The 24,281-nt window shown below is 41.1% G+C and overlaps 1 protein-coding gene across 1 annotated transcript; it reads right to left on the reverse strand.

Annotated features, from left to right (window-relative positions):
* Positions 1-118: 118 nt before the first annotated feature.
* Positions 119-23,722, reverse strand: NTF3 (neurotrophin 3). The gene is made up of 2 exons (XM_062490910.1): positions 23,621-23,722; positions 119-913 (listed from the first exon to the last, which is right to left on the reverse strand). The coding sequence occupies exons 1-2, from the start codon at positions 23,696-23,698 to the stop codon at positions 119-121; spliced, it is 873 nt and encodes a 290-aa protein (XP_062346894.1). The 5' UTR covers positions 23,699-23,722.
* Between the last annotated feature and the right edge of the window lie 559 nt (positions 23,723-24,281).

Raw genomic sequence — 24,281 nt, forward strand, 5'->3', positions numbered from 1 at the left:
GCTGAAGTTTAATAAATAAGGTCAACTTATAATATATATAAAACAATATAAACATTTATATGCTACATGCATATCATATAATTTAAAGTAATAATTTATATAGCAAAGAGATGCGGGTCTATGTTCTTCCTATTTTCCTGGACAAGGCGCACACGCAGGAAGTGTCTATCCTTATCCACCTCCAGCCCACCAGTTTGTTGTTTTCTGAAGTCAGTGCTCTGACATAAGTTTGGGATGTCTTGCATTGGGAGTTCCAGTGCTTGTCATCAATGCCGCGGCAGCCGTTTTTTACAGGCTTGGCCTCTTTACACCTCGTTTCGTAAAAGTATTGCTTAACTGGAGAGTTGCCCGTTTTAATTTCTCCCAGAACAGTCACCTGGTGTCCCCTAATGTCAATGGCGGAGGATTTGTCCGTGACCCACAAACTTTCACTGTCACAAACAGAGTATTCCCCCCGGTGGCCCCGGTGCTCCGCGTACCTCTTCCGCCGGGAGGTTCTGTTCAGCACCATGGAATTCCCAATATAATCCTCCATGAGGTACAGCGGTGGCGGCTCCAGCGGTGTGTTGTCACTCAGGAGGACTCGGGGCGAGTTGTAGCGTCTCTGCTGCCTCAAGAGATCTGTATCCACTGAGACAATTGGCTGGAAATCTGATTTCACATTTTCCTCTCCATCCATGTCTTGCTGAGTGTCTGCTTTCTGCACCGTGTTTTGATAGTTTTCCTTAATGTCTACCATCTGCTTAGAAAGCTTGTTCTTTAAAATGTCTGCCTGAATGAGTTTAATAATAAGAGAATTTATCGAATCTTCTGGCAAACTCCTTTGATCCATGTTGGAAGACTGGATGCCACGAAGGTAAGCGAGAAATATCATATAAAACAAGATGGACATCACCTTGTTCACCTGTAAGATCTGCAAAGAAACAGAGAGTCGGTGTTAAAATAGTCCAAGAGAGAGGGTTGCTAAACATGAAAACATGAAAATTGGGATTTTTTTTTAGTAACATCTATGAGTTTAAAGACCTATATAGAGATATAGAAACACAGGCTGTGCATTTCTTTGACAATGCTTTTTGTTTTACTTTATAATCAGTGCAACTCTCTTCTGATGTTTTTTTCCAATATTTCCTCTATATTTTAGGCATTTCCATGCATAGTGGCATATATATCAGTTAAGCCCTTTCTCTGCAGAGGTAGATATTTCTTGGGATAGTATGGACAGGACTTGGCAGCAGAGTGAGACCAAGTTACTTCCACAGAGAAGTTTGGTTTCAAAATTGCAAGATCATGCAGAGTAGAAAATTGTCTCACTATATAAAACAAAAAAGTTCAGAATTTGCTAACTGTTGTCAGGTTTTGTGTGCTGAGATCTCTCAGAACCAACTAATTCATATTTATCAAGTGACTTCTGTTTAATGTTGCCATAAGAAGGAAATAAATCCAGTGTTCCAATAGCACTTTCATTCTCTTTCTCTGGTAAGAGAAAGGGTTCTTGAAGGAAAATGATCCAGTCAAGTCAGAAAGTGGTGATTAGACCTCTATAATACAAGTGGGGACTTCAGATGAACCCACTGACCATTTCATAGGGGTTTTTCCAGGATTAGGGAGATTTTTTTGGTGATTTTTTAAAGAAATTGCTTCACTACATTTATACAAAGAGAAACAAAACTGACATAAGTTAGAAATACTCAAGGATAGATTGAGGATATCCCCTCTCCCCACCATCTCCTAAAATGTACAAATCTTGTTCAAAGATTCGGTATTTTAAAAGCCATTCCTAAAAGTGTGCGCTTCTTGGGATTTTTGCCATGCACTGCTCTATATGGTTTCCTGTGCTCTCCTTCGAATTCTACCTTCTGTCCATATTCTAGAAGCTCATTTGTCACTACTTTTTAAGCCTTTCTGTCATCTTGTTTGTGTAGCTGAGAGCCAGGAGTGACTGTCCAGGGAGGTAGTTTTTCTTTTTGCCTCTTTGGACACCTGTATATTTGGTATTTGCATTTATATTTAAATCAATTGTCAACATAAAATCCTAAGTCATGGATGTGAACCACTCACTTCAGAGCACACCTGTTTATAAATTTACTGCACAAATAGTGGGTTGAAGGAGAAAATACAAAACTCATCTCAGACCACCCTCGAAGTCTGTGATAAACCCTACTGTAGGACTGCTTCAAGTGACTCAGGAAAGCCTTGAATTTGATTTTCCTGCTTTGCAAAAACATCCACCACATGCCAGAGAACTCTGGCACTCTGGGATGAAGGCACAGAGTCACAGACCGTGGGATAGATGGAGTTGGAAGTATCCTCAGGACATCATCTAGGCCAGTCTCACTGCTCACAGGAGTATCAGCCAGTGTAGCTTGCAGAGAGCTGTGCCTACTGAGGCTTGAAATATCTCCATGGATGAAGACTCCACAACCCTCTAGACAACCCATTCCAGTGTGTCACCACCCTTAAACTTGAAAGAAAATGCATTCCATGTATCAGCAGTGTTTCCTATTGCCTCCTGTCTTTTCATGGACACACCTGAGAAGAGCCTGGCTCCATCTTTATTAATCTCTCCTGGCTCCATCTTTATTAATCTCTCCTGGCTCCATCTTTATTAATCTCTCCTGTGAGGTATTTCTACACTTTGATAAAATCTCCCTGGGACTTTTTTTCTGCAGCATGAGCAGCCCCATCTCTCTCAGCCTCTCCTTCTGGTACAGTTGTCCTAATCCTTAATAATTTTCATGGATTTGCTCCTGTATTAAGGAGCCCAGAAGTGGACACAGCACTCCAGATATGCCTTACCAGTGGTAAGATGAGAGGAAGGATCCCCTTCCTCCTGAATAGAAAATATTCCACATAAAAAAAAAAAAAATCACCATTTTCTGTTTAAGAGGAGACCCATTTTCTGTTTCAGAAGACAAAGGAAAAAAAAAAGAAGAAATAATCTTTTACTGTACAACCTTCTATCCACTCTAAACAAAACTTTTTGCAAGATTGAGTCCCCACTTCACAGTTTGGAACTGCAGCAAAATCAGAGCTACCCTCTGTGGATGTGTGAGCTGTCCTTTTATGGACAAGAAATGTGTTTTCTCCATTCTCAGTTTGTCACAGTATGAGTTCACCTAAATCTAGACTGTTGCTTGCAGCAATGTTTTGCTTTTGCAGGGTGGGGAAAAATCGAAGATGTTCAGTTACCATACAATTACTGTCATACCTGAATAAATACTAACTTAATGTAGATGGATCTCAGAATCCAGGCCTTTCTGAATAAAAAATTGCCATGCAATTTTGCCTTCCCTCAGCATAGGGCTTGCTTTGAAAAACAGTAAAAATATTATTAAACAGATGTCATTGAGCAGATTTGTTGCAGCACCCAGAATCCACACATAGGACAGCACACGAGCCGACAGGACAGTTAGCAAAGCTCTAACAAGGCTCAGCCCAAAAGCCAGAAGCATTATTCATGCCAACATGCAGCTGCATGCAATCACTGCTCTGCTCAGTCTCAAAAGTAAATGGCACTAGCAAAATACACAAGTTGGAGCAGGTGATGAGGTGGGAAAAGTAGGGCTGGAGTTCCTGCAGGCTCTCTTTAATGTCACTCTGCACACAGAAACGAAAGGCTGGGGACCTGAGAGTTGGAGAAGCTAAAATGAACTATTTTTTCTTCTCTGTGCAGAAACCCCAATAATGGGAAGAATTTTGGAAAGCACTTTCCTGAACTTAATGCAAAATGTCTTATGGATTTGGTGGGAAAGATGTTAACTTTGAAATTCAACCTGTAGTTTCATTTATGCTTCACAAATGGTTTACTGCAAAAATAAAAAGGTTTCAAACAAAACTTTACATTTTTCTGGGTGCAAAACTTTGACAGAAAACACAACGATTGGTGAGATTGTAGTTTTTAGGGAGTTCTTCCAACCTAGGAGGTTCATAAGTGCTGTTCAGAAGTTCCAATCCATGACTAAAATTTGTCAGGCTTTCCATAAAATCCAGCATCTCAGAGTATGTCTAAAGCACTATTCTAGATAGGAGAAATGGGTGTTATTGGAAAACTGCAGCTGGTTTATGGCCTTGGCTGTAATCTGGTTATAAGACACATTAAAAGTGTATTTGTTTGCAGGTCTGGGAGTATTGCATTTGATGAATGGCTCTTTGCCCAAAATGGAATGCTGTGCTTGTCTGAACTGCAGATAATTTGAAATTTATTTGGCGTGTGTGTTAAATCCGTAAAAAGAAGAGGAAAATGTAAAACATTAAAATGTTTATCTTTTCATATTCTCAAAGAAATTAATTCTGGTGTTTCTGGTCATGCCTCCAGGAGTTGCACAATGCAATTCACAAAGCAGAACAAGTGCTTACTCAGTGCAGACCAGTGAGTAAATTATCTAGAGGAGACGAAGACTGGAGGCAAGATTTCAGCATACATGTCCTGTATGAGAGAATACTGATTCAAATTCCAGGTTCCTGGGGGCCACAGGATTCTGTGGACCTTAGCAGAAGCTACTTCAGCACAAGCAGCTCCTTCTTTGGCATTTTGGAGAATGGTATAAAAATCTCACAAGAATTCAATCCTTCACATGACTTTTTTTTTTTTCAATTCAGATTATTCATTTCACATGGAAAAATTTTGCCTATGATAAATTTTCCTTGGTTAGCTGATTAGTGAGATACTTTTGTTGTTCTTCATGGTTCTTCTTAGAATTTTCCACATGTAAATTCCTGACAAAAGTTCATTTTGGCTGTGTTTGTGGTTGGTTTGTACTAAGCAAGTTTGACTTGGAGATTGCTGATATTTGTGGCCCAGAGGGGAAAAGCAAACAGCACAGAAAAGTAAAGCTCATGCTTTGCAAAGCTGATTGATCTTCCAACTGTGGCTTAGCTTTACTCTATTTTAATGGTCTGTCCTCCTGCTTATCACTGCTGTTTTAGCAGGGTATTAAAGCTGTCTGAGCTTGGTGGTTCAGGGCAGGTCTAAATTCAGGAGAAGTAAATAAGCTTAACTCTTCCTTGCATTGATAAATTCAACCCATAATAAACTCTGGCGAATAACTTTCTGTTCTTTTCAGGCTCGTCACTTTATGTATTAGAGTAGCATTTTGTTTAGTTTAGTTTTGTATAGCCTTATTTTGGTCAGTCTCTGAACGTTCCACACAGGGAAAGAGTGAAACATCATTTAAAATGTACTGCAGAAAGCATGAAATCCTAGCTCTGTGAGAGACTGCCCAAGCATTTACTTGCAAGTCATTGCTAAGAGGAACTGGAATAGAAGGAAAAGTGACTGGTGAGTTTTACATTCAGCATTGTAATACCCCACATGATTTATGTAAGCCAGCTTGAAATCTTTGGCACTTTCTAAAAAAATTTAGGAGCAGCTTCTGTTCTTCAGAGCGAGCAACTAATGATCCTTTGTGGTGGCTGACAGCTTTTCCAGGCTTTTACCAAAGAGGAAAGTGTAATTATTGTCACTGTTTGCTGAGCACTGCTTCCACAACCTCCCAAGTCATGCATTGCCCCGTTGATTCCCTCTTCCTAATAACGATGTTGTGAATAAATGCAGCCTTCTTCCTCTGTGCTTTGGGGGACATGGGGAAGGTACAGAACAAGAAAAGTTTTCTGAATGTTCAAAAAGGTGAGAATGTGAAATAACTGTGTCTGAAAATTGGCACTGTGTTTCAGAAGAGTAATCAGCTGTTTGTACAAAATGGATTTATGAAGGTAGATTGCTGCAGAGTGCTGAATGTCCCTGCAGACACCCTCTTGGACACTTCCATTTCTCAGGATACAGAAATTTCAACACATACAGATTGAAACTGCAGCTTCCGCAAGAGCCAGACCCTCTAATCAGCCAAAGAATTCAGAGACAAAATCAAGTGATGGCAGCCCTAAGTATTAGCCCCCCCATCCTGAGGGGCAAGCAAACTGGAAATTAGAGTGAGGGTATTTGAAACGAATGCATTCCTCTGGCACACTGGCAGGGGAGCGAAGCTACACATCTGAGGTGGAGCCCACCAAAGGTTCTTCATCTCTGCAGCAGCTCAGAGGAGTATTAATTAATTTACTCAAGGCCATTTATAAAATAGAAGACACCTCTGAGCACTGAGCCCCAGGAGCCTCCAGTGAATGGTATATACCTAATTTCTTATGGAAATGGAGTTCAGCCCACAGAGTCACTGACACTTTGTTTTCCTCTTCAAACTGGCTGAGCAAAGCACAGCAGGACAGCTGTTCACTAGAGCATGTGAAACTCCTCTGCACTTTGAACCAACCCACAATGGGGGTGATCATGACCCGACTGGTCACTGGGGAGAGCTTTCCTAACCAGTGACATCTTCCTGAGGGCCAGTTTTGGGGGTAACACCTCTGCTGCAAGAAGCAGTCTGTGCTCTGAGCTGTCAGATGAGCTCTGCACAGTCACACAGGTGATTGCAATGGCAGGTGTGTGTCTACATTTGATGCTTCCACTGATATATCTGTATTTTTTTGGAGATCAACAGGAGGCTGCTGTACACATACCTGCCTGATTCCAAGAGGAAGGTCAGGAGCAGTTCCTCCATGCTTACCTCCCTCTTTGGAACAGCTGCTGCTTCTCACACCTTGTGCACAGTTAATTCTTGTCAGGTTTGGCCCTACACCTCCCTCCTCCACCACCAATACCAGGGCACTTGAGACCTCCCTGGAGGCATTTGGCACTCCCCAGCATCCTCTCACAATCTCACTGGGGGACTGGACTATTAAGAATGTCCGGTGCCATATCAGCCATCCCAGCTACGTCCCCAGGTCTATAATCAGCTATAGGAGTAGGCAGCCTTTCCTCAGTCACAACGAGGTCTTTTTCCATTCCAGTTCAATCCCTCACTGACACTTTTGTGACATATTTACACATTTGTACCTGTCTGTCTATGCCCTGACTGCCATGGTATCATTTTGCATTAAGCAGCTCACTGATTAATCTGTGTATTGAGGCGGTCAGAACAAGGGGTTTGAAGGCTGGGATCCCAATTTTCCTGGTGTCTTGGAAGAGTTTTGTAAGTCAAAATGTCTGATTGCTACCTTCTATATCTGCAAAGGAAAGAACTCTGTGGAATGATTGTGGTGGTATACAGGTATATACCTTGACATACTTTGGGTTCTCCCTCAAAGAGCTGGATGATTTTCCCCTACTGAGAGAGCAAAGGCTGGGAGAATTGGGATGTTCAGCCTGGAAAATAAAACGTTTTGGGGCGACCTCATTGTGGCCCTCCAGTGCCTGAAGAGAACCCACAGGAAAGATGGAGAGAGACTCTTGACAAGGGCCTGGAGTGACAGGACAAGGGGGAATGGCTTCACACTGACAGAGAGCAGGGTTAGATTGGATATTGGGAAGAAATTGTTCCCTGTGAGGGTGGTGAGGCTCTGGCACAGGTTTCCCAGAGAAGCTGTGGCTGCCCCATCCCTGGCAGTGTCCAAGGCCAGGCTGGATGGGGCTCTGAGCAAGCTGGGCTAGTGGAAGGTGTCCCTGCCCATGGCAGGGGGTGGGACAAAGCGACCTTTAAGGTCTCTTCTGGCACAAACTATTCTGTGATTCTCACATCACTTACATTGGAGCAGTCCATAAGGATTTCTCTTGGTTATTACTGACAAAGTAGGAGTACTGGCATCGTTCCCTTTTTAAAAGAGCTGAAATGGGAATACACAAAAATCAGCTGATATTTGCAGGGTCAGACAGGTTGGGGTTTTCCTGTTGCACTGGCACTAGGAAGTCAACCTGTAATGTTTTTTGAAAGTTTCATCTATCAATGAAAAGCATGAATTACAGGGAAATAAAAACAATATCGTCCTAGAGATGAAGCTGTAGTGGGGTAAATAATTTTCACAAAAGCTGAAATATTTCTTCATATTATTCACTGTGGAACTCTGAAAATTGCCCAAAGTACAAAGAAATCTAAAGGTCATGTCCATAGCTGAATAAATAGCTTAACTTGACTGGACCTTTGCTAATTTTACAAAAAGCAGAAGATTTGTCCAGATCTTTGCACTTGCATAAGTTTTTCCTCAGAAGTAATTCGCAAACAGAAGTAAAACATGGTAGTGAATAATTTAAGCTGATAAAGGGTGTGTTAGTTAATCTTTTCATTACTGTTTGTTAATAAAAGTAGGGCTAAACAGCAAACAAATTAAATTTGCATCTGAATTTGGAGGAGATGCAAACGGCAGTGAGTGAAGAGAAATACAATCTCTGCTGGGGAGATGGTGAAATAAAACATTGGCAGATAATTACAAAATGAAAGCTGAAGCAGAAATTAAAAACTCATGTGCTGGGGAAATACTGGTACTGAGCAGTAATATACAGAGGGGAAAAGGAACTTAGAAGGGAGCAATACCTGATCAGACCCAGGAATGATCAAGAACTGGAAAAGCACAGGACTTAATAAATGCAAATACCAGGGCATTTCATTGCAGAGCTGAAAAGAAATTGCTGCTTCTTGCAGCACAGCAGTAAAATTGGGACAGCTGCTCGAAAGCTGGAAGGTATTGCCATACAAAAAAGAAAATCAGGAAAGAGAAACAAAAATGGCTGAAAGGGTTGTAAGTGACCTTTGAGGAAATTTCCTCAAGGTGCAAGCATTTGCCTTGAGCTGGCAGACAGGGCGTGGAGAAAACCCAGGGCAAAGATTTGGACAGTGAAAGCACTGGGGAAAGGGAATGTTGGCTCTAGGGTGGGGCAAAGGAGTGCAATCAGGAAAACTGGGATTAAGCTGAGGAAAGGGAAGTTAGGCTGATCATCAAAAACAGTTTTCAAGCCCTGCAAGATGTTTGTAACAAACCCAAAGCCACACCAAAGAGGCCTGGGTTTCGTGTTTCCTCGCAGCACTGGAACTCCATTTAAGCCTTTTCTTGGAACAGTTTGAAGATCCATTAACCTTTCAAGTCAACCTGGACCCACTTTGGCTCAACCAGGGCTGATTAATTGTTTTGTATGAAAGTCAGGCAGTAGTTGCAGTTCCTCATATTTTTGTCAGAGAGATGCTTTGAGGGCTTAAATTGTCCACAGTTAAATCTGAGAGCAGCCTTCCAGATGAAACTCACTTCTTTCACCTCCCCACAATCCTGGGGGCTTCAAGCCTAGCCTTGTAACAGATTGTCCTGATTGTTCTATTTAAAAATGCCAGAGGTGGATTTTGTTTGAGTTGGTAGCTGGACGAGAAAAGGAAGCACCTCTCAGATTATCAGAATTTTGTTCCTCTCCTGTTGGGCTATGAAAGAGCAGCCTCCTGGAGACCCTGTGATGCTGGATGGTCTGACATGTGTTTACATTTACGTTGCCACATTTTTCCCTTTTTTTAAGGGAAAAAATAAAGCAGTAAAAAGAGACGTTTTAAACCTCTGTTTGTTAGTTTTTCTGATATTAGGAAACTTGACGCGAAAACTGTTTGCAGCTTTGACTTCTGATATATCATTGTTTTGCAGTATTTTACATTGAAAGCAAAAGAGTTTCTGGGTTTTCTTTATTTCAGAAGCTGAAAACATCTTCTTTCATTTTTAACATCTTCTGATTTCCTTTTTCTTTTGTGAAGTAAGGAAAACAGTGAAATCAAGCAAACAGAATATAAAGCAAAGGCTGCAAATTCAAAATTGTTAGAGTCTCATTATGAAAAATTTTGTTTTCCTAAGCCTGATTCATGCGTACAGACAGGATTTGCACTCACAAGGAAAAAGAAATACAAGGAATATAAGGAATGCAAGTTAGAAATGAAGTGAGCTTTTGTTTGGGTAGAATTAAAATAAATCCAGAAGTTAACCTGAGATAATTCTGTCATTGATTTTTTTTTTTTAAAAAAGCATTTGTTTGTGTTTTTCTGAGAGCTCTGCTGTGACCCTTAAACACAGATGTTTGCACTAGGCTGTAGAATCACTGAATCACAAAATCATTAAGGCTGGAAAAGACCTTTAAGAGCATCGTGTCCAATTTGTGACTGACAACCACTGTGTCACCAAGCCCAGAGTGCTGAGTTCCACATCCAGTCACTCCTTGGACACCTCCAGGCATGGGGCCTCCAAACCTCCCTGGACAGCCCCTTCCAGTGTTAAGATGGTTTGTAAGGAGCAACATTGCTGCTCTGGAGTTTGACCCAAGGACTGAACCTTGCCAGAGAAGAGCCACTTCATTTCACCCAGAATTGCACCTGTGTTTGTTTTTCCAAAGCCCATGACTCCAGGTTTCCCTGAGTCCACGCAGAAATACATCCATGGCCACTCCGTGAATCAAGGGCTACTCTTTGAATTGCCTCTCCCTATTCCTCAAAGGTTCACAACCCCCCAGATAAAAAAACAAAACAAAACAAACTCCTGTTAGGCTTTGCAGGTGCAAAGTATCTGATGCAGCATTCTTAAGAAAAGGACCCCAGGCCTGGTCCAAATATTTTAAAACCATCAGTAGGAGCTCAGTGAAATCAGCATTCATTGGACAAAGCCTTTGTACAATGAGAAAGGCAAGGAATGACAATGTGACTAAGTACAGCTGATGTTTGAACCTTATTTTAACATACATGCAACATGCAACCAAATTGTTTTCATCAGAACCGTGGTGAGAAATTAACATTGCTGTATAATTAATATCTTTCCCCTGCCCTTTGCAGCGATGCAGTAGCTTGCTCACAACCAGCTTAGAATGATGTTTTTAAATTCATTCTCAGAGAAAAAGGAGTCTTGTATTTCTAATAAAACACAAGTGTTTTGGTGGGGGGAAAGGTTAGAAGTTCGCTTCTCTGCAAAAGATGTCAGACTTTAAAAAGAGCTTTGTACAGAAAAAGCTCATCTGTTCTGACCAGTTAAATAAGATGGTTAATAGGAGACATCACCTCTACCAACACCTTCTCTGAGTGAAATCATGAGGACACTCCTAGAACTGCTCCCTTGAGCCCTTCTTATAGAGAAGACCTCACTAATACAACGTGTGCCCATGACAGGTGTGTTTTCCCATTACATCTGCACCTTTCAAAACGCCATTGCCCATTCAGAGCAAACAAGTCATCCTGCTAATTTGCATTAGTTTGTAGCAAATTGTTCACACATAAGCCTGTCCTGAGGGTAAAGACTGTTCTGGCAAATCTAGCTCCTCTGCCTTTTTTTCCTGGTAAAAATCTGCCCGAAGAGGAACTTTGCTTGAAAGTCTCCCAGTTCATCAATGTGCGTGTGGATAAAATTTCCTGTATGCAATTCTCCTCGAGATGTGGAAATGTTCCAGTTTTAACTCTGGGTTCACACTTTGCGATGAGTTTAACTATATTTGGGGATTAATGCTCAAGGGTGGTGAGAGTATTCTGGTCCCAGTCTAGCAGAATATCTGATTTTAAAGTTCGTGAGTCACCCCACTGCAGTGGGGACTGCTCACACATTCAGCTCATGGCTGAATACTCCACTAATTTCTATCCAAAATGTCCAATAATTTGCAAATTAGGATCTCTAGAAGCCTTTCCAAAGTCAAAGTGTGATTTCTGTGTTTTCTCACTGTACTAATGCAAGCTCTGCACCTCTGCCAGGTCCAAAACTCATCTGAAAATGGCTTTGGTTTTTGGAAACCGTGGCCTTTTTTTCTTATCTTTCAATCCAGATGCCATTTTACTGTTGATACACAATGCATTCCCTGCTCCCCCTTGCCAAAAATTCTTGAATTTTAGAGCTGGGAGTATTTTAACACATGCTGTCTCTCACCAAGCATATGAACTCCAGATATTTGACAGAAAAGCAAAGTCTTAAACTCAGCATGTGAAGGAGGCAAATGAGATGTACCACAGCTGGCCTTGCCTCTCCTTATACAGTCAGTAACTTGTATGGCTTTTTAGAAAATCCTTTTGTACTGAAGAAATTCTGGTTGTGAAAAGAATTATAGAAGGGCAGGATTGAAGTAATTCTCAGGGTATGAGAACCAGGAATGGCCACCTCTTTTCAGCTGCACACTCTGTACTTTTCACAGAAGGATCCTACTCACATCTAACCATCCCAAACTTCGCAGAATCAGAGTCATGGAATAGTTTGGGTTGGAAGGGACCTCAAGGATCTTCTAGTTCCAACTCCTCTGCTGACAGAGGGTAAGAGAGGGCTGCTGTTGTTGTACAGTCTGGAAAGTGAAACCCAGGCAGGTTATGTGACTTCTCCAAGCCAAAGCTCAGATGGGAAGAAAATGGAACAGTGGGACTTCAGACCTTCCTCTTGTGAGATCTGGCCTGGTCTAGGTAAGTTCTATACACTGGGTGAGCCTCTGCCTTCAGCTTCTTCCCCAAACTCTGCTGGCCTTAACTAAAGCTGACCAAAATCAGAAGAGATTCCACACCATATTTCTTCCTACTAAAATGGTAAGAAAGGGAAACAGTCCTTACTCAAGTGAAGTCAGAAATAACTGGGAAGCAAGCAGAGGGAAGAAAAAGGATGTGGGAAGCATTGCCAAAGGTGTCCATGGCTGCCTCATGCGCAACATCTCAGGTGCCTTGAGGAATTAAGAATAACTTGGAATGATCTTTAAAAAAGGATCAGGCCAATGTAAATCAGCTGTAACAGTTCAGTAGTTTTCCCCAGGAACCGACAAAACAATCAAGGGAAGGATTTTTAATTCTACACATAGGAAAAGCCTGGTCCTAGACTTCAATTTGCACAGTAGAAATCCCTGATTAAAAAGGAGCCAAACACTGTTGTGCTTCAGGAAGTAGGAGAATTAGGGATGCTTACTTTGGACGATGGTGTAACTTTACAGCCTGTACGAGGGGAGATGCACAGCTGCATGTCCCCAGGAGCGGGGAACTGAATATATTGTGAGTCAGTCACAGTTCCTCCCTATCTTCCCTCCACCACCACTTGCACTCCCTTTGCTCTGCTACAAAAGTCAATTACTTCATACTCATTTTTTTCTTTTCCTTTTTTTTTTCTTTGTCATGGAGCAGTTTACTCTCCCATGCTCCCAGCCAGCTCTTTTGGCAAGAGAGGAAGCAGAGTGGGGTGAAGCTTGGGCTCCCTGCACTTCTGTCATCTCAGCATCCCCTCTCCACCCACTTCCTCTCAGCAGGGAGTATTGGGTGAGCAGTCCCTGCTCCTCTGGCTGCAGGAAGAGTTGTTCTGAGCAAACTGAACTTGAACAGCCATGGGAGCAAAGCTGGGGAAGAGGGGGTGGGGGACAATCTTCTCTCCCTTATATATTCCTGACTAGGTATCAGCCCTGGCAATGTGTGGTGAGTAGCAAGTGCATCCTGTACAAATTCTGAGGTAAAGGCCTGTGTTCAAATGAGATAGGATATCACTAGTGCTGGAAAACTGGGGAGCATATTCCCTGAGACCTGTGAAGGACTCTCCTAACCTGCTTGCAGCATGTTATTAGAAAATATGGAAAGGAGCCCACTACAAAAACAAAACAAAGCATTCGCATCCTTAGGAACTATGGGGAGGCAAACATATGGGGGAACATTTTACAAAAGGTGAGAGGTCAGTCAATATCTTGGGATAACTTCATGTAAAGAGGATAAGAAGTTCTCAGGCCTTTTTGACAGTGAGAACACAAAGAGCTTTGCTGAGCTACGTGCAGGAGTAAAGGGCTTTTTTGATGGAAAGCTTCTTTTCCTGTGGCTGGAACTGATGGGAAGCCTACACATATTCAGGAGATATCTCCTGTGTCCTCCCAAGAAAAGACAATACCACACGCAAGCCTGCTTTCTGTCCTGTGCTCTCATCATCCCACCATAAACCAACGTCTCTGGGCTGAGAACACCTCAAGCCTCAGAAATTTCTTCCTTGACAGTGTCATTAAGGCCTCTTTCTCATCTGCATTTATATGAGGGCACAGTTTGGGATGTCAGACTTTCAGTAGGGTTTTGATTGTGATCTAGGTGAGTGGAAGGCAGAAGACAACCTGGCAGGTCAAGCCTGGGGGATTCAGACTGCCTAGACCATGGAACTCAAGGGCATGTGGAGAAGTTGGGTTTACAAGCAAAATACTTTGCTAGAGTTATCCAGCAAAGATAAAACACATATTTTTAGACTGCTAGAAATCAGGGAAAATTGAAGAGGACATTTATTCACATTTTAAATTATTAAGTGGTATTATGCTTGGAGACAGTTGTGTAGTTGCAACTCTTAAAAATTAAAGCTTGAGTCCAAACTCTGCTTTTGGTCACGCAGAAAGCAGGCGACTGCAGACTGAGTTGCATAAAACTGAGGTCATAATCTGGCATAAAGTCTGAACTGGCTTGATTTTCTCTTCAGCTAATGTCAGTACTGGTAAGCTGTTATGAGGAAATGCAATAGGGAATGGGTCAGGTGTTAATGCTCACAATCAGAATGATTCCAAATAAACTGGAGGAATTTAAGAAACAATGTTGTGTCTTCCGCTTAAAAGAGGCTTGCATAGACTTTTTAAATACTCTGTAGGCTTAAAATACTCTGCAGACTTGTGTGGTGCTGATTCAGATTTACCTGGATGAAGAAAGTGTGTCTGTTTTTAGAAGATCTTTCCATGGCAGGCCTCTAACAGCATTGAAAAATGGAATATTGAAAAATGAAATATCTGAACAACAAGCTGGTAAAACAAAATTATCTTATTGTCCTCTTTTCTGTGCTCTATCACCAAGCTGAAGCTAATATCAGCAGTTTGCCGAATTCTTTCCTTTTCCTTAAATTTGGGAATAATACTGAGCTTAGATTGTGAAGCTGGTTGTGCTGGTCTGCAGCTATGTGGAAGAAAAACAACAGAATTGCTGCAAGAAAGGAGACTAGTTTGTCTACATTCTAACAGAAGAAATGCTTTTAAGGCAGGTATCACTCCACAAAAACTGTACCTTCATTGCCTTCCTCCTAACCTGCAATTATTGGCAGTGAAAATGAGAGTTTTATACATTGTGTGAAGACAATGAATCATCTCTCAATTTTCTTTAGTTTGTTTTTAACTAAAGAGAAATTTTCATGCTAAAATTAAGGTCTCAGGTTCAAGATTTGAAATTGAAGTTCTGGATTAGTGTTCAATATTTTCCTTCAGGAGGCAGAATCTGAGCTGCCTAGCAGGGAGGCTGAGGAACAGCTTGTTCAAGAGTGTTTTGTACTGAAAAGTTTTCACTTATAAAACTCCTCGTGAAAGCAGAAGAGCATACAAGAAAAGAAGGTTTTTAAACCATTACTACTGAACCTAAAGAACATAGCCCTTAAAATGTTAGTAGCTCTTGTCCCTTGTGTTCTGGGAAGGCAAAATTGCAGCCTAAAGAAAATGGAACAAACCAAATCCCACAGACATCATTGATAGGAAGGTGGAAAGAAGAATAAATAATGCTTATCCTCTGGAGCACAAGCAGTGGTTGACTCCCCCCAAAAATACACAAATAAATAGGAATTGTATTCCTTTTGAAGCTTCCATGGTTGTAAATTTCCTTATGGAGTTCCCTGTCATTTTCTTGCCTGAAAACATTCATGCTCCCTGCTTTAGTTGTAACGTGTTCCATATGTCCCATCGCCTTTGTACAAAACAGTTCAGACTCTGCTCTCCTTTCATCCCTCTGACCTAATTTTAAGGTCTTACTGCTGTGGAGGACTAATCTGGATTGGTTTGATCAGACCCTCCTATTTTATAAATGACATTTAACACACCTCAACTTTTTTTCTTCCCTCTTCCATAACAATAAGCCCAACCAAGTTGTTCTTTGTTAAGTGTTGCTCTTATAAACTCCCTTAAATTCAACCTCTAATTGAATAGTGCTCTCTAAATCAGTTCATTATTGTACTGCTTGCTTTCATTCGAGTGAATTTTTAAAGTAATGCAACACAGAAGCTTAATTATCTTCTTGTTTTCCTGGTTGGTATTCTCTGGAGTAAATGCCAAGGAGGATTTGTTTTTGCTAAAGTTTTTTGGTTTTTTTCTTTTGCCTTGCGTACAATATAATTTTTTCCCTGCTCAAACACTTCTTTTGATCTTATTTCTTGGAATAAATTGCATTTTGCATCTTCACAAGCATTTTTTTTTCTTTATGCCTTCCCATCAATCTTCTGTGCGTGAAATGTATGTGCTTAAATATGGTCCATATTGTTCAGTTCGCTAATTCAAAAATTCTCACTCTTGGTGTTCTCTGTGCCTCAGCTCTTTCTCTAACACTGGTTTAGACTGGGAGAAACTCCTCTGCAGCTGATAAACTGAAACTTGTGCAAACTAAGCACAAGTGACAAAAGAAAGGCCACGTCTCTTTCTGATTCTGTTCTATGAATATTCACATTCTTCAAATATTCTGAACCATAACCCTGACACAATGTCTTTTCAGTGGGTTAATCTGCTTGATATCAGTTCAGTTTCTGTTTGTCCTCATGGTGCGGAAAAAAGAATCAAACTATTTTAAAAATCACATAGAAAAGTTGCACCAGCTCAACCATTAAATTTTAACTAAGCCTCTAATAAAGAGGCACTGGTGTAAAGCAGAGTCAGTCAGGGACTGCAATATTAGGGAAAAAATTATCCACAGGAAGGGTTGTAAAGCATTGGAACAGATTACTTAGGGAAGTGGTAGAGTCACCATCCCTGGAAATGTTCAAATTACATGTGGATATGGCACCTGAGGACGCAGTTTAGTGGAGACCATGGAGGTGCTGGGTTACCAGTTGGATTTGGTGATCTCAGAGACCTTTTCCAACCTGATCAACTCTATGATTCTGTGATTCTATGCTTCCTCTTGCCTCTGACACAGCCACATGGGCAGAGGACTCTCTGAATCTCTCAGGGATGGATCTTCACTCTCTCAGTGTCTCTGCTTCTGGAAGGCAGCTCCATCTACCCATACATGATTGTGCCTCTGGTTGTTTCCAGGTGGACTCAACTTGGCAAACACGCTGTAGGCCCAGACCTGGTCTACAATAGACTTTTTTGTTTTGTTTTTTAAATAAGAAACTCTGTCAGACAGAGGTTTACTGGTACGTCATGGATACTGATGTGCTGCTGCAAAGTCCTTGTGTTGTACAGCTTATGCTTGGGAAAGGGCATGGTTCTGGTGGTAGTGAAATCCTTTTTTTTTTTTTTTTTTTTTTTTTTTTTTTTTTTTTTTTTTTTTTTTTTTTTTTGTCATGTCCTGTCAGCCCATTTGAGCATTTTTGGCGGAGGCAACTGCCTGAATTGTATCTCTAGACAAGCCCTTCTGTTCTCCTCAGCTTCAGGAAAATTGTGATTTGGTATTTTCAGAGTGATTACTGTCATGATATTCCCACCAGGCTGAACAGTGCTCCAGTCATTCCTGTTTTGCAGGAGAAAATCTTTCTGCCAGGGAAAGAAGCTGACCTGCCTGAAGTGCACAGGAGGCCCATGGTGTGACAATGCTGGATTGAAAGAAGTCAATGTAAACAGAAGCTTCTGGGTTTGGACTTGCTGGTTCCTGCAGTAGCACACTTCCTTGAGTAGTACCAAAAATGAATTTTGTTTTGTGTTGTGACTTGTGATTAGATTCTTTGGTTTCCTAAAAAATTGAAGTGCAACCCAAACTCCTGCAGCAGTTTGGATGTTCTTAAATTTTTATGCTGTGTGGATTGCCTGATACCAATGGCTCCAAGATTCTCTCCCTTGGCTGGAATTCCCTTGGGGGAAATAACACTTCTATCCCTTCTCTCTGGCCATCTGGTGAAAGTCAAACACCTTGAGATCCTCTCCCAGCAGTGGCCAAGTTAAAAGTTATTTAGGGGGTCTTAGAGAAAGACAACCAGGCTGTATCACCACAGCAGACTCATGTATTACAGGAACTGCTGGGAATTGGGTGAGAGGGGCTACAGAGACACAGGGAAACCCTTCTGGATATTGCCCCATTTTCTTTGTTGGAGCCTCTCGGTCTGTGCAGCACATAACAACTGTTTCATTCCCTCTGCCACAGCCCCAGTTTCCCCTGGTGTCTCCTTCACCAAGAGCATCTATACAAAAATGTTTCTTCCTTTCTGCCATCTCTGCACAACAGCTGACAGAAGAAAGCAGAGTAAAACATAGTCCCCCCCTTCACATATTGTTAGGCAGGTACTTTCTTACTCCATAGAAGTCCCTGAACACTTTAGTCCAGGTGGGCAAAGCAGGACAGGCTTTGAATGCAGAAAATTGAGCCAAAATATCAAAAAAGTGATTGAGGTTTACATCTCTACTACAGTTTTTCACTTAGAGACCTGCAAAGTTGAGGTGGTGTTATTTGAAGCATACAGAAGAAATTTGTATTACTTTTACAATAATTTTTCTACTTGCAAGGAGTTGAAAATGCTTTAAGTCACTGGAGCTTGCCTCAAGTACAAAGAACCTAGCTGGGGTTTCAACCACTATTTAATATTGAGAAAAGGGACTCAAAAGGTGAGGAAATCTCAAAGAGTTAAAGCCATTAATCTGGCAAGAAAAAACATGAGTCAGTGTCAAAAAGTTTACAAGTTGACCATCTGAAAATATTTTGGGTTCAGTTCAACAGATCAAAACAGCTTATTTGACTTGAACTTTAAAACAAATAAACAAACAAAATTGTTTACAATTGTAAACAAATTGTTTAATTGTTTGAAGTGAACAGGCCTTCCTTCCACATGGTTTGAATTTAATTGATTCAATTTTTCTGTTTCAAAACATTTCCAGGAATTTGGGAAGACTGGGATATATGGTGTGTTTATTACAAAGTGAGAATCTTATGTGATTTCTCTAGGAAGTCTGTGACTTGAAGGATAATATCATTACAGTGGAATTGTAAGATCTAACAATATTATCCACAGGATCTGAGGAACAAGTATTTATAGGCCTTGAAAGTCCATTTTCTCTGATGATTCAGGCATCTGAATTTTGTCTAGAAGGCAAGATCTTCTTTAGTTTAGCAGTACTGAGTCATCCCACCGGTTTGTATCATTATGAGGATCTGGCCCTAACCTGAAAATACTCCAATGCTTTGTGAAATTATCTCATTCAGTGAAAGAAACCATGAACCTTGATTGTCAGCATGTGTCACACAGGAGCTGGGTTTTGGTTTGATGCCCGTACACTTTTTCACCAGTTCTGAGATTGGCAACTTTATTTCTTCACAAGAAATTAGAAAAAAATCTCCTCCCTCCTACCCATCTTTGCTCTTCTCCCAGCTGTCATCACTGTTTACAGTTTGAGTAAGTGAAAATATATATTTACAAGTACAGCTCACTGCTGTGTTTGCTGGTATAGACTGCCTGAGGGCATATCTGGGAATAGAGCTCCCATCTTCATCCAGAAATACCCACCCTCCTCTCATCAGCCTTGCCCCTCCCTGGCTCTGTTTTCTTAAGCTGGCTGTTCAGTCTTTTCTGTTGGATTCTGAGCTTTTCGGGAGGGAAGCTGGTGCCTTACTTCATTTTGGGACATGAGCGCAGTTGTATCTCCAGCCCTAAGCGATGCTCCCATCTCTCCCCGGCACGGAAGGCCAACCCTTATCCTGCCCTTATCCAGCATCTCCTGCTGGGAGAACCTGCAGGCTGGATTAACTGAGGTCACGGAGCAGGAGAAGCGTCATGTGCCTGCCCTGCAGCTGACTGGCTTCACCTCGTGGGGCTGTGTGTGAAAGCAGACTTGGGGGAAGGTTTTGTTTTCAGCTGCAGCCTCGTGCTGCGGCCCTTCTCCCGGCTGGACACGCGCCCATCGGACAATCCCACAGCATCCTGGGTGCCTGCCAGCCCCAGATGCCAGAAGCATGTCCCCATTTCCTCTCCCTTTCCACAAGGAATTCTGCGGGGTCTCGTTGACTACAGCACAGGAAAGTTGTGTCTCACACAGTTTGGGGGCAGTGAGGCCAGATCCTGACCAAGGCCTCCAGATGTTATTGCAATAGTAATTAAAAATATACCATAACTAAGTGAATTATGTACAATACATTTAAAGTCCTGCTTTTCAAAAGGGTTTGTAAAAATGTTGACAACACCCATGGTCTTATTATAACTAGGCTTCAGCATTGTGCAGATAGTGTTTGTGATATTCCAAGTCCTCAGGACTTTGAGTCCTGCTGAGACCAAGGAAAAGATAATGGTTCTTGGAAATTTTGCAGGATTTCTCCTCAGTGGTCAGCTAGTCTGAAAGGAGTGTCCGGTGGTTAAGTCACTAACCTGTGTTTAGCTCCTAACTTCCTTGAGAACTGCCTGTATAACTTTGGGAAAGACATTAAGGACTTGTTTATGCTGCTAAAATTAACTTTTTTTTTTTTTTGGTGTCTGCAGCATTACTGATGAACATGTAGCTGCTACATGTTGCAGCAGTAAAGAATAAACACGTCTGTTTTAGTCTGAGGTATGTTTCCTGAAGTTGATTCAGTAGTACAGTTGAAAGATTTGTTTGCTTTGTAACTAGAATGCATTTAGTCGTTCTGAGGTAAAAGAAGAACGCAGCTTTTAAAATCTGCTTTTCTACCTGTGAAATGGGAATGAAAGTAATTAATCCCAATGATACTATGGAGATACTGTGATTACTGTAAAAACTGAGAGGTTATACTTTTGGTGGGAGTTGCTGTGGGAGATGAAGACAGCTCTGTACCCAAGGTTCCCTGGATACATTCAAGTATGGGCAAAAATATATTTAGATATTTGCCTCAACTGCACATTTCACTCATCTGTGTCACAACAACTAAAAATAAAAACTAGGGAAAACCAGGTTTTTGCTGGCCATTATTTCCATAGCTGCAGAATTATCTGTAATAAAGGTGTGAACATAGTGGCAAGTGGTGCTGCCAGACACAGACCTGGGAGACTCATGATTGATGCAGACAGCGATCAAGTGGTCTGTGGGTAGCTTGAGCAGTGCTTGAGAAAGGTGTGCACCCACTCAGCCCTCATCTCCAGGAAGATAATAACAGAGGGTTTGCTGATGTTTTAGCAGATCATAGGATCACATAACTACAGAACTACCTGGGTTGGAAGGCACTGTAAAGATAATCTCATTCCAATCCCCCTGCCATGGGCAGGGCCACCTTCCACTATCTCAGGTTGTTCAGAGCCTCATCCAACCTGGCTTTCACATTATCCAGACATTAATTTTTGATCCCAGTTCCTTATTCATTTTTACATATTGCCACACAGAATCAATTTCAGTTTAAAACAAATAATTCTTAATTCTCTGTAGGTGTTTACAGTTCCATGTGTAACCATAGAACCCTTGTGTGCTGACTCTCTTTGTTATCAATGTGAAAACGATCACAGCAATGAAGTATTCTTGTGGATCTGCCCCTCCTGTATGTAAATCTCACAGTGATGGCTTAGACAAGATCTTAGCTCAAGAAAGAACATAAATATGTTCAGTTCCTTTCAGTGAATCATCCCCGCCAGAAAAAAAAAAAAAGGAGGGGGGAAACCAGTATGATAAGAAGAATTTCCAAACTCTGATAGAAGTGCTCAACTCCTCGGTTGACAAAGTTCTTTTGCTGCCTCTGCAGCTTTCAGGATGAATAACCAAAGAGCTGTCTAACACTCTGTGGAGTGACAATGACTTTAAAGCCCCCTTCCTTTGATGGCCTTAGAAAATGGCTCAACATTTTTAGATAGGAGAGGTATTTGAGGAGAATTAATAGGATGAGTGCATCTACCAGCTGGAAAAGTCCTGCTCCTACGTAGTCTGTCAAAGACACAGCTTCCCTGGAATGTGGGGTTGATAAAAAAGAGAATCCGGTTTTATATTTCCTACACAGATAAATAGTAACACTAAGGGATTTAACACATGCAGTCTGTGTAGAATTACCTTTTGCTGATAGTTTTGTTCTGCAAAAAAATATCTCTTGATTAGGGATGGAATCACTGCAATGTTTCAGCAGGTCCTCTCCTCCCATTTTCACAATAACTCACACAGGAAAGCATGAAAATTGTATCTAGTTCCTAAAGTATGTCAGCAGAAAAAAAACCATCATCCTAAAAATGGACACAGAGAAGTAAATTACAAGTATGAATAGTGTTAAGTAGTCGTAGTTTCACTGATCCCAAAAGCAGACTGTACTTGCTGTCCTGTAACACAGGTTACATGACATAACCAGAGCTTGTGATCCTGTGTTTTTCTTAATATTTTATGACTTTTCTGTCAGTCATTGGTTTGTAACTGACAGGCAGAAATGTGAACCATCAAATGAATACAACTCAAACAAAAATAATTCCAATTAATGAGCTTCCATGAACTTTCTCATTATAATTTTAGCTATTTTCATGTTTCTAAGCAAACATCTGTGTATTCTGCATGCAGCACATTTCAGGACCAGTCCAGCTCCACAAGAAGTTAGTGGGAGTCTGTCTGTCTGTCTCCTTTTGGAGAGATGGAGCTGGACTGATAAAGCTGTGAGAAACACTGGGGAAACTTTTGGGAATGCTTACTCAGAATTACTTAGTGAGTCAGGATGAAAATACACAATCCCTCTGGTATTCTCTAGTCCTTTGTGTTTTCAGTAATACTGAATGTTACGATACTCGAGACTGGAATTTATTCCCTAAAATCGCCAAACCCCCAGGGAGACCAAGCAGTGGGGGCTCCCAACTCTTCACATCATTCATCTCAACGCTGTGTCAAGGACACCTAAATTCTGGGATGTGAGGAGTGAGATTACTTGTGGCTCCTCCAACTTTTGCTCCCCAGTATTCCCAGGCATGGCCCCCAAGGTGGCACAGATCACCAGTTTGAGAACCTGAATTATCCAGTGTGAACTGAGGTCTTCTGCATCCTCAGGCTAAACTCTAACTTCTGGTACTTTCAAATACACAGCCTTACGTCATTCCTGCTTTGAAAGCCTGGGAATGTGTATGAATCCAAAATCTTAACAGTCTACAAATATATGAACACACTTTCAACATCTTTTCCTTTCCTCTTTAAAGCACCCCTTTTTTTCCCTCCAGGGTTAGTGTACTCAGATTGTAATTTATCTTTTTCAACCAGAATTATCCCTTGAAAATGGCAACTTTATGAGTGCCTGTCACTCCTATTGGAGCTGCAGTGTCTGACTGGTGGCTGACCCACTTGGCACCCTTAAATTGTGCAGCAGGGACTTCTGAAATAACAAATCAGGGTCCCACTTGCTTGACAGCCCCTGGTTGTGACTGAACCATCACAGTGTGGCATGGCAAGAAAAATGCTGCTTTATATTTGAACCATCTGGAAGCAAGGACTTCAACAGACAAGAATGAAAGTTTTCTTTGAGAGGAAACACGTGAGTCGTTCCACACAGTTGGTCTTTCAAAGTGGTGCCCTGAGTGGGAAATCACAACTACTATGCTTTGCAAAGCTTGAAGAAAATAAGAAGAGATAAGAAAAAATGAAGTTAATTGAGGATGAGTAATGAAGGAATGTGATTTTTTAAAAAAACTAAAAAGATATATTTCTGCCATAAATATATAATGCTAATTGCTAATTCATAATACTTATATTTAACAATAAAGGACGTTCATCCAAGTGCAAGCAGTCATAACAACTAGTAACATTTTTGTTAAAACCAGACTAAGCTTGTCTTCATATCAAGCCCATTACACTACATAAGTGTGATTAAATTGATTTCAGCAACTTTATACCTCCTAATTTTTTTTTTTTGACTGAGGCTATTTAGTAAGCCAGCACCATTACAAGTATTTCTTGTTTTTATAAACACAAAGCCAAACCCCTACAGGAGAAACTCTTTCTTAGAAACAAATTTCCGGTATTAATTTTTACCTGAAAAGTCAGTTTTCCAGGATTTACTCTGTGTGCAGCGGTGGGTGGGCTCTTTTTTGTTGTTGTTACACAGTACATGGAAGAAGGGACATAGAACTTCAAATTTCTGCTACACTCAGAAAGAAGAGAGGTGAAACAGATTTAATTGTATCCTATGTTTTCAAAGGGTCCCTCATATTTTTAAATATTTGCATTATCAATTTTATCAATCTTTTGGTTTATTTCCTGCTAGAAGTGATTGCAGGAGGTTGGGTGAAATATGCCAGGGATCCTGTTCTCACATCTCAGCTCTGGGATCAAATTGATATTTCACTTTCTAAAGTGATTCCACCTTGCAGTTGAAAACTGGGAAGACCACAGACCATGGTGTGGTCTGTACAAGTTTCTCTCAATGCTGCAAATCTTGAGGTTTCCCATCCACTTTTGGGTGGGTTTGTTTAGGGTGTTTTTTTCTGTTTTTTTTTTGTTTTGTTTTGTTTTGTTTTTTCTTTCTTGTTTGTGGGGTTTTTTTGTTGTTGTTTTGTTTAGGTTTTTTTGTTGCTGTTTTTTCACTTTGCCTTCATTTGACTCCAGCTGGCACACCAATAAATTAGAGGCATCCCGTTTCACCTCACAAATCCTAATAGCCATAAGGACTGCATTTAATGAAGTGACTCCCACC

Source organism: Cinclus cinclus, chromosome 4 (assembly GCF_963662255.1).
Source record: "Cinclus cinclus chromosome 4, bCinCin1.1, whole genome shotgun sequence".
Taxonomy (NCBI): domain Eukaryota; kingdom Metazoa; phylum Chordata; class Aves; order Passeriformes; family Cinclidae; genus Cinclus; species Cinclus cinclus.